An 11,712-nucleotide genomic window follows, 5' to 3' on the forward strand; every position below is an offset into this window, starting at 1 on the left:
ATCGGACTCCACAGGTCACCGCTTCCCACTAGAACTCTAGGAAATCCATCTTGAAGCTAAGACGAAACAGCCTTGCAGTGCTTCTAGGATTTTAATGGTGGTCTAGCATAGATCGACCCATGAATTCAACTATTAAAATATAATTGTGTCTGATATCTTTATTCACATATCTTTATATTATTATTATCGTTATTGTTAGTGGTTCAAAATCACTATTAGTCTCCTGAATATACGATTTATCTACTTGGCATTCATCCGACCTTATTATTTTTTATTAATTTCATATAAAGTTTTTACACATTATAGTCTTCCTCTAAACATTTGATCCTGTTTGTAATAGCACTATTACTCCTCTCACTTTTCCTGACCATATTTATCCTGATCATGGATTTTAAAATTTCACAGGATGTATAAGCTGATTCAAGTTAACGTTGCATATGAGTTATTTCAATATTAGCAGTTTTAAACTATTTAACTTGCTACAACTTTAAACAATGAACTTTGCCCTAAATCTGGCCACTTTTTTGGATTATCAATTTGGATAGATAAATGTAGAGCCTGAAAAGAATTTATTGGAAAGAACATTCTTCGTTCATATTATATGCGTTGAACTATTATTTGTTAGGGAATTACAAATCGTAGCTTTTCATCAATGAATCTATACTGTAAAATGGACTGGTAAATTCAGTCACGTAAGTTAATTCTAAAAATACCCTAAGTTTTTCAAAGAAACAGATTACAGTAACGGAAACGAAGATAAATAAAAGTTGGCGATTTTGAAATGGATTGAAACATACATTCTCTACTAGCTACCAACGCTAAAGATATATTGAATAACTTGGAATGTAAGTTAAGTAGTTAGTGTGCAATTTTCAATGCTGCATACATATGACTTCGAAGAGGATTGTTTCAGGAATCTTCATGGTCTTGATAAGGTGTTCATTTATACATTTAGATTATCGACTTTTCTTTATATAGTTTTGTATAAAAATCTGCGGGGTTGTACTGTTTAGAATGAATGTACAAAAATCAAAGAATTAATAATTTTTTGTACTGGGTCTCTTCCAGCAAAATAGCTTCCTTCCCGTAGAATGTACAAAAGTTTCTTTTCACATTCATTTTTAATTAACAATTAATTATCAAAACCCGAAACAATAATCTGTTTTAATGTTTTACCATAATACCTTGAAAATATTCATTCCTTATGCCTGGATAATCCCACCAGGATTTACCCACTTGTTCTTGTAACTTTAAATCTATATCGCTTCAATCTTCATGTTCAACATTTTTAAGTAACTGTCCTACTTACTAATATTAATGGAATTGAGAAAAAGGGATCTAGAATTTGAGATGTTGACTAATTATGAAAGCGTTCACTAATTGATTAATAGATAAACTGCGAATCTAATGAAGAAAGTGTATGATTGGACAAGTGTTTGATATTGATGTTTAGTGTTCCTGATTCTCAATATTTCTTTAAACGACAAAGATTTAGCTTCATGATGAAAATCGTTTTTTGTAATTAAGCAAACTTTTTCAGCAACAAACGCGATTGAATTGCAAGTGTTATTAAAGAAATACTTTCATTAGTGTTAGGGTTTTGTGATAGGTTATTCATATTATATCACGAACTGATCTTAGGTAGACACTCACTAAGAGAAATACAGCACTGGATAACTGTTCCTTTCTTGTATAAGAATCCATGACCTTAACGGGTATACGAAAATGGATTTCATGCTGAACAAATCATTCAAATGTTCCATTCTTGAATTCATTTGTTTGTAACTTATTTCGCAATAGTATTTTCTGTATATACAAAAATATTTCTCTTAACAAACATCAAAATACAGAAATTATCACAATAGGAGGGGAACGCCCTAAATAAATCGAAGAGGAACGTCTAAAAAGCCAATCGATTAAATGTTTTCTTTTTTTCTAAGGAAACGACATACACAAATAGAATATCATACGTGTCCGTTTATCTACTATCTATTTTTTTTCTACCAATAGGGTGACTGATTTACGAATTTTTTTAAGACTTACCTTTCACTATGTAGTACGCAGAAGAAAGTCACTTAGTTGGGAGGCGTATTTATCAGTTGTTGTAGAAGAATGTAAACTTTTACAGTTGACTAATGGTACTCCATAACTTATCGTAGCTCCTTGAACTGTTGCCGTCATGACCTGGCTAAACCGTGATTAATTTTTAATACACTGTTGAGATCTATGTAAAATTCTAAGAACTGCTCGTTACCATAGTTTACTATTGCTTAGAATTGAAGCAGTGACTGACTTTCTAGCTGGTCGAATTGATAAATAGTAGATCGTCGATGAAATATGAAAATAGAACTGTCATGAATCTATTGTGGTTTAAAATATGCACTGCTGGATGTCAATCCAGTGATTTAATGATATCGTGGTCAATGACAAGTTTGAATGTTCTCAGAGTATAAGAAATCCCAAACTATTACTGTTCAGTTTTTTAGTGGTCAATAGTTCATATTGAGTCTTTGAATAATATCAAGTTCATGATGTGAATGACCCTTTGCAGTGACTGGTTCTATGTCAAGCCCACATAGGTTATTCTAGCTTCTGAACAGATCAATTTATTCATTCTTCTCAAGCCACATTTTGACCTTGTTGATTATTCTCTTATTAACCCTGACTTTTTTCAATGACTGTATGTGTGTTGATTGCTCACTCTACTCATCACGTGTCAGTAGTTTATTTTTGGTCTGAATAAATATTGGAATAAATATTGGAAGGAATTAGTCCCTTTAATAATTTCCGATAATGTAATAAGAAGACGAAGATTATCAGAACTACGTGATTTATTAAATTCATTTAGTGTTGTTTGTTTGAATCTTCCCATCGATGTGTTAGAACTGCAACTGGTCAGTCTCTAATAGGCATATGTGCATATTGTGCGTATTGCCTCGATATAGCCTTAATTCACAAGCATGGTAAGCAGAGATGGATAGTGGCTAGCAGTGGAATCCAGTTTGACGCGCGTTTCGTCCTATTTGGGACTCGTCAGCTGGATGTACCTGCATATTAGCGCAATACATTTCCAACAATCTGATCACACATATGCTTGTTAAGAACATTTATATATAAAAATAAAAGGTCAGTTAGACTGAAAATGGGGGGGGGTAAGAGTAGATAGGGATAATAATATTAATAATAATAATAAAAATAATATGAAAAAATTTGATTAGGTTTCAAATTGTGTTCGAAATGTATTGCGCTAATATATCACATAGTTCTGATAATCTTTTTCTTATAAAATATTGAGTTGGCTCATTCGCCTTCTTCTCTGTGCGTCACTTCGTTTCATTTCATTTCGCTTCGCTTCCTTCCCTGCATTTTTCTAATTGTCTTTGTAAATCAATGATTGCATGAAATATACGTATATATAATTTATTCTCGCATATGGCTTATTTAATTCCGTTATTCACTAACGCGAGTTAGGTCGATAATTGTATGCAAGAATTGGCGGCATGTATGTTTCGATAACAATCGTCATACAATCTAATTAGATTCAGATTAGGGCCGCTAAAATTCAATAAATGATAACCATTTAAAAATAATATAATGTAATCATGAAACATCTAAGAAATTACCAGTAGAGGATTGTGGAGATTGTTGAGTTTTTAATTGAGATCATTAATTGGTCAATCTTAGACCACCATTGAAAACTTGGAAACAGTGGACTACCGTTCCGTACTAGTACAGGGCTCTTCAGTAGTGTGCATCCACGACCCTGTACTCGGTACTCGAACCCAGGACCTCGTGAGGCAGTTACTCACTAAAGATAATAGAGAACAGCCGCGCAATATTGTGGACTGGTGGAATTCAGCCATTAACACCGCCGGATGCCAGCTCAGTGGCCTATAGATTAAGCGTTCATGCGCGAGACCGAAGGTCATTGGTTGAAGTTCCGAGTGTGGGGTCGTGGATGCACGCTGCTAAGATATCCTATACTCGGACGAAACGGCCGTCCAGTGCTTTTGAGTTTTCAACGGTGATCTAACATTTACCAATTCATGATCTCACTTAAAATCTAAGAAGTTACTTTTGATTACCGTTTTAAAATTCTTCACGGGTTTTCTGTATATACTATTGGATATTAATTATTTTCCTTTTATCAAGCTATTAACCAAAACACAAATAGATCAAACTCAATCTGATTATCTACTGTCATCGATCAAAGCAATACGTGTTCTAGGTTCATTGAATTTTTCATCAGCTGAAAACTTCACAGAACGTATTTACAAAACAATTAATAATATGATGTTAGATGAAGATTTCAATTATGTTAATAATAATGTATCAAATCATCACAATACAATGAATGGTACCATACAAGATGAATATCGTAATCATTGTCAATTAAGTGAAGTATCTATGAATACAAAAGATAATAAGAATAATATTTATGAACTTGCGAAAAATTTAGATGAGAGAAATGGAACAAAATCCGATGTTAATTACTCATTGAGAAATAGCAATGTTGTCAGTAAATCAAGTGATGTGAGTAATTGTTTACAAATGTTTTTTTTGAAAACTTATTATCGTTTTCAAGCAGTATTAAAAAGTATATGTGAAGCGGTTGAAGGGAAACGATTAGAGGTTCTAGCGACAGGTTTTGTGCCAGTTGTCACTACTTTAACAAGGGAGATCTAAAATCTGGAAACAATTGCTCCCATGTAAGATGTTCTAAACCATATTCTTTACTGTCATAGGGTGCGCTGCAATACAATTCATATACGAAATAACAACGTAGAGTTCACAATAAAGCAGTTCAACAGTGACATTTCTTATCTTCGAAAAAACATGATCAGATACTGACAGATAATATGATAGGCTGACAATATATGTTAAATTATATATATTTTCTACTTAGATACATATATATAATGGTAAACTGTACTGAACATTTATTTTTATATGATATCAATATATTTAAGTGAACCATTCAAGTTTTAACTATCACAGCTGGACATTTGCATAAATGACTATTTCATTCACCAGAGTATTGATTCAACCGAATTCTCTGAAGTTCAGTATACAACCAACTGCTTACGTTCCTGTACATTTAAAGTGTTAATATGAATTTGTTAGCTGAATAATTTACCCATATTAATGTTTTGAAACTCATAATTTTATAAAAAGTTGTAAATACATTCAGGAAAGATACAAAAATCCAACAGTTTTATGAAATAAACATTCACGAATTTCATCAGACAAAATCATCATTTCGAAAATAAAAATTTGGTTTATATTACTACTTATACGATATGTGCTCCCTATAATCAATATGTCACGACTCTTTAAGTTATGTTTAATTATCAATGAATATGTGAAAGAACGCATTACGGGATGTCTTCTCCCACGCTGTTAATATTTTGTACAAAAACTTTTAGATTGGTGACTTGACCAAACGTCCAGGCCACCATTTTACGAAGCCCGCACTTAATGAAAAAAAATTCCTTTTGAGATTTATTTTCAGAATGGGGATAGTAGTAATTTTAATAGTTAAGTTTATGAGTCAACCTAAGCTAGACTATCATTGGAAACCTAGAAGCACTGGATGGTCGTTTCGCTCAGCAGTGCACACTCAACATCCTTCATGCGGGACTAGAACCTACGAACTTCGATCTCACGCTCAAATGCCTAACTTCTAGACCAGTAAGTCGGCATTCAACGGTGTTAATGTCCAACTCCAATTGATCTATGATCTTGCGCAAACATTCATTCATTTTTTGTATTGGATAAATGTTTTACAGCATACACGAATCGGAATCCACTGATCATGGCATTTTAAATCAGCTTAGTTTGTCAGTATCTCGAAGGAACACTGTATCATAATTTTGCCACGTTGTTTTTGTCTAGTTGTCCATTGTTTCTTTAGTTTCAGCCTCATGTTGGCAACCACCAGCTATTGGTGATTTGAAGCTATGTCAGCTAACCCCTTGGTTCTCACGCCTTCCAGTGGCTGTTTGAATTCCTCAGTGATGCAACGATGATCGACTTGGTTCTCTGTAGTGTGACACGGTGGAACCCATGTAGCGTTGTACATGTATTTGTGAGAGAATATCATGACACCTATAACCATTGCGTTGAAGGCATATAAACTCACAAATCTCGCATCATTCTCGTCCCCCTCTCTCAGTCCATCTAGTTCCATGACATCTTCATAGCCGGTGTTTTCTATACTGACTACCTGGATTGTCAGTTTCTTTTCCTAACACTTCTTTCCGATCTAATTCAGCTTCTCATAAAAATGACCTTTATCATCTTCATTACTTTCATTATTGAGTGTATAGCAATGTATAACATTGATTCTGATTTCCTTTTACTCTGTTTTGAATGATGGTTCGATGATTGTGAATCTATAAAATTCCCATCACATAGTTGCTTCGTTTAATAGCATCAGTGCAACTCCTTGTGTGTGTGTGTGTGTATAGTATCTTCTTCATGATCAGAGTACAGCAAAAACTCTCCCGAATCTAATATTTGCTGTTCAGATTTGTTCCAATCGATTTCACTTAATCCATGCACCGTCAGGTTGTATCTCCTCATTTCTTCAGTTGTTTGATTGGTCCTTCCGGTCCCTCATTTTGTGCTGATATTCCAATTACCTATGTTAAATGTTGACCTGGTCGTTGAAATTGGCGTAGGTTTCATGATTGCCGGAGAACCTCAGATTTTGTCATGTAGCTCCATAGCTATTTTAAATGAAGATAGTTTGAGTCCCATGACAGAGTTCAAAAGGTCTAAATGGTATTTTCTGGTTAGTGTGTTTTTAATAAGTATGTATTCTACTGGATGGGGTTTCTAACTTTACGTCCTACACTCCTCGTTTATTCGGTTTTGAGATCAGGTGTAACCGTAGAATTTTTGCAGGTATAGTTGTAATCAAACATAAAGTTGAGAATAAACTTAGTTTAGTTATGGATATTATAAATAAAATGTCCCATACCGTTACTCGATGATTGTTCATTTACAATTTAGATTTCTGTTTTTGTTTCCTTTTTTACACCTCCTCATCCTTTACCTACATTTGAATATACCGGTATCATTTCAGATACTCAGGTCAGAAAAATGTAACTTGGCTCATCGTCAAACTGAAGCAAATCTACCTCCGTTACATGTTGACCTGCATGACTTTCTAATGAGGCACGGTGGGGCAAAATTACGAAGATTCCTACTGTTGGACATATCTGGAATTACTCACATTGACCCAGCTGGGGCTGCTGCACTCACTGAAATACAACGAAATTTATTTAAAAATAATCTCTATGTGATTCTATGTGGAGGTAAAGTATTTCTTATCTTCTTTTGCATGATGACTTATTAAATCTTCATAATTTTCAAATTGTTATTTCCTCTAAGCTGGATGGTTGAATTGTCAAACTTTTATTACTACATACTTCAGTAAGAAGTAAACTATCAGAAATTTCCCACAACCATCTGACCTACAATTTCGTCGGTTGCTTTTCATTGATGTGTGGCCGTTATTCGAATATTTGTCTTGGTCGTTTTCACATGTCATCTGATCTCTGATCTTTCAGGTGTTTATCGTCTTCTTTATTGTTTGATAGACTGAGTCGATTTAACAAATGAATCTTTCTGGTTGTATCAATTCGTTTTAAGTCTTTTTATGGCAGTGGCTTCGGCGAACCTTATTAAATTTGACAATTTGTCAGAAATCCGAAATAATTGTTGGAATTCAAACAACTATGGTGTGTCATCCCTGATCCCGCCTCGCGAGATTCGAGCCGAGGACCTATCAGTCTCGCGCGCGAGCGCTTAACCACTAAACCACTGAACTGGTCGGCATCCAAAGGTGTTAATGTCTAACTTCAACCAGTCCACGAAATTGAGCAACCGTTCACCAATATCTCCAGTGAGTTGATATCCCCCAACAGACCTGATTGAACTCCATTGGTTACTACTTCTCACTAGAACTCTAGGAAATACCTCATGGAGCCAGTCACCAGTGAGCATATAATCATTATCAGAAGGGGGTTTTGTTAAAGTTAGACATTAAAACCATTGAATGCCGGCTCAGTGGTCTAGTGGTTAAGCGCCCGCGCGCGAGACTGATAGGCCCTGGGTTGGAATCTCGAGAGGCGGGATCGTAGATGCGCCCTGCTGAGGAGTCCCACAATAGGACGAAACGGCCGTCTACTGCCTCGAGGTTTTCCATGATGGTCCAGCTTCAAATGACTCATGATCTCAACTGTATAAAAACCCCCTTCTGACAACTATGGTGTGTTTTCATTATTTGTTTTTTAATCAAATAATATTAATTCATCAATCTTAAGTAAAATTAACAAAAATAAAAACAATTACGGATCAATCACTTAAGACCAGGAAGCAGTGAATATCAATGATCTCTATGACTATCGAATCCAACACCTTCAGGTAGCCTAACAAGCGTTCAAACTTTTGACATTGATTTGGCATCCAATTGATTCACAACTATTATCGCTTCTAAAATTAGACAACAAAAGATAAGATGATATTGATATTCAAGATAAGTTTACAGCTACTTTTACCTTGTTTATTTCAATTTAATTCTCCACAGAGAGCAAATGAAATAGTAAATAGGTTCAAAATGGAGTTTTTTTCCATTTGCCACAAAAATCATTTTGTTATTTTGGTGTATAGCTACGGTAGACTATGCAAAGGTCTTATATTTCGAATTAACAGTTCCAGATAATTTTTAAATATATCACGAGCAGTATTCGGGTGGTCGTCTTTGAAGACTGTCATCCCAGTAGATTTTTCTTGAGAAAACACACTTTCGTTGCCTTTTGTCAACACTTTCTAAAAAGTACTTTGACCTCAACAGTGCCTTCTCATTAGTGACAAAAAGAACGAATTAATTTTGGATACACCACACAAACAATCAGTGATCAAGTTTAATCGGGAAGCTTGATTGATTTGTTCATCATTCTTAATTAGGTTCATCAATAATTTTTTTCATGATATTAGAATAGCTTATCTCTTTGTGTTAAACATTTTAATTGGAGGACAATATTAGTAACATCAGGATGTTTCGAGTAACGTTTTTCTCAGGGCTGTTTGAACGTTAACATATTAAAAGTTATCATTTAAATAAAATCTTTTATCCATTCACACTTAATACTAAGGATAAATGTTAAATGAATCCGCGTCGGCTTTTAGATCCAACTCCATTCAAATGTTTATCTACATGTGATTGGAATGTCTGTCCTGGATTGAAATCAATCTACCCGACATTATATGATGCTGGAGCTGTTTGTGTTAAGTTGCTTTGTCAAGATGAATCAAATTCAAGGAGAAGTTCAGAATCACGGTTAAATGATACAAATAGTGAATAAATGAATAATGTGAGTTAGTGTACATTTTAGTATTTTACGATTTTATGGTTTAAAACAAACATTGAGTTTTGAAGAACCACAGAGTATTGAATAGCTGTTTTGTGAAGCCCTGAAATTTACAATAATTATGAAACTACGATCTATTTTATAAGTAATGGTAGAATATCATAATCTTAAACTAGCCCTTTGACAATCGGAGAGGGTGTTAAATTGTCTTGTTGTAAAGCTTTTCATAACAGGAATTCATAAGTCTAACTTGTGCACTGTCTGTGACTCATTTATAAAGAGTATCTGGAGTCTTGAAAGAAATACTGGCAATCGAAAGTTTCTAGCCCTCTTGGCTTATTTTCACGGTCAAGCTGTGGACTTAATAGCTGTCCATTAATATTTCTTACTCTGAAATAGATTTGAATTCCAAGAAGAGCGACAGATTCTCATGGATTATTAACTCTCCTTGATTAAAAGTCCTAAGCAATAGGAAACCTAATTTGAGAGGTTACTATCAACCTCTTCCAAGTACTTAACATTAAAAGAAAGTTCATCATAATTATGAGCAACTTAAAATATCCACTAAATTGGATTGACAAATAAACGTCCTTTAAAGACATTGTATTAATATCAGTATAGGGTTGTGGACGTTGTTATGTTTTCCATTTAGATCATCAAACGGTCAATGTTGGAACACTATTGAAAATCTGGAAGCACTAAACGGCCGTTTCGTTCTATTATGTGACTCCTCAGCAGTGATTGTTTAGTTTCCCGTCAGTTAAATCATCAACCTATTTTCATTTTATTTCCAGTGGCAATTCTTGATTATTGAACACAACGGTCATATGCTCACATATATCCACTGATTGTGGACTGACGAGACATTTTAACCAGCAAGTTGCATTTTAATCACTAACAAAATGAGCGATATTTTAGACTGGTGATAAATACACTCGTGTGCTTAGTTTTTACTATTAAGTTGTACATCTGTATTCTAAAAAGACGTGTGAAATCTGACCAATTAAAAATGATGACAATATTCATTCTCATCACATTCTGCCTATACTTGCTAAGCAGTCACGGAGATCTGCTTCACTGACCTAAAAGGTGTTGAAAGTGATGAAAAAACAATAAATCGGCGCAGTCTTTTTCATCAAAAATATTGATCCATTTAGTTCGTATATGATTTATTGCGCTCTGACGTTGATTCACTTTTGCATTCCAGTCATTAACATCAAGGTAAGTCGTTTAAATAGTAAATGAGTGTTAAACATTATTCACAATTACTTTCCATATACCAGATAATATGGAGGTAGAAGAGATGACTAGCCATATTGCAAGGCTGACGTTTGGGAAATAATCAGTACTTTTAACAGCGAAAGACAATAGTATTTAATACACTAAGTCAGTAGGTAAAAATGTTCGCACTCTGAAACTATAAGCTGGCCTGAAAAAAGTGGATTCATAGTCTACAATTCATGATTGGCTCAACTACATGGCTGAAATGGACTCTATTTCAAATGTGACGTTTTGAACTATGCTTTACTTGATATAAAACTGATTGTCTAAATAAGATCAAATCATGATGAAGACTATGAAGATCCAATAATTTCCACAAGCACCTTAAACTAAAAAGAATATTGTGACGGATTTCAAGATGTAATTCCAGAAGTGTGAATGAAATTCCGTAGCTATTGTAGATCAGGCAAGTCGAGTTTGAAGCATTTGTCCACCAACAGAAATAAAATTTTATTTCGAGACATCTCAGATTGACTGAAATCGGACACACAAACCATTAGATCCTGACTCAGTAGATTTAATATTAAGATCTCGCTGTAGATCCGAAGATCTTGGATTCGATCCCCCTGAAGAGGTGATGTATGCGCACAGCTAAGGAATGCCATACTAGGACGAAACGGACGTCTACTACTTTCTGGTTCACTGGTTGTCTAACCGCAATCAATCCAGAAAAAACTCGCTAACAACAAATAACACTTAATACGAATCTTTAGAATGACGAAACATTGAAAACAAACAGATCAATCAACTCATTTATTATTTAAGTAGTAACTATGTGGTTTAAAAAAAATAAATTTAGAGAATGTACGAATAGACTATAATAGTTAATGTTATTGCAAAGCAAACTTACTCAGTGCTTATCAAAACGAGAAGAATTAACTATCCAGTTTTCTAATGATTCACGGAACTTAACCCTATATTGTGTTACAAATACCATTGCAAATAATTTTATGCCCTTAATGTGATTTATGGTAGATCATGCTGGCAACATGGCTGGTCTAGTTGTCATGATGGATTGCTAAAATATTAGAAGATATTAGTCTAAATCTTC

At 34.3% G+C, this 11,712-nt stretch overlaps 1 protein-coding gene across 1 annotated transcript; it reads left to right on the plus strand.

The window, feature by feature from the left end:
* Positions 1 to 875: 875 nt before the first annotated feature.
* On the plus strand, positions 876 to 9,374 carry Smp_134160 (hypothetical protein; the record flags this gene model as incomplete). Its single annotated transcript, XM_018800032.1, has 4 exons — positions 876 to 935; positions 4,153 to 4,533; positions 7,091 to 7,322; positions 9,199 to 9,374. 4 exons carry the CDS (start codon positions 876 to 878, stop codon positions 9,372 to 9,374), a joined length of 849 nt encoding a protein of 282 aa, XP_018653886.1.
* Positions 9,375 to 11,712: the final 2,338 nt, after the last annotated feature.

The sequence above is a fragment of the Schistosoma mansoni genome, chromosome W (genome assembly GCF_000237925.1).
Source record: "Schistosoma mansoni strain Puerto Rico chromosome W, complete genome".
Taxonomy (NCBI): Eukaryota; Metazoa; Platyhelminthes; class Trematoda; order Strigeidida; family Schistosomatidae; genus Schistosoma; species Schistosoma mansoni.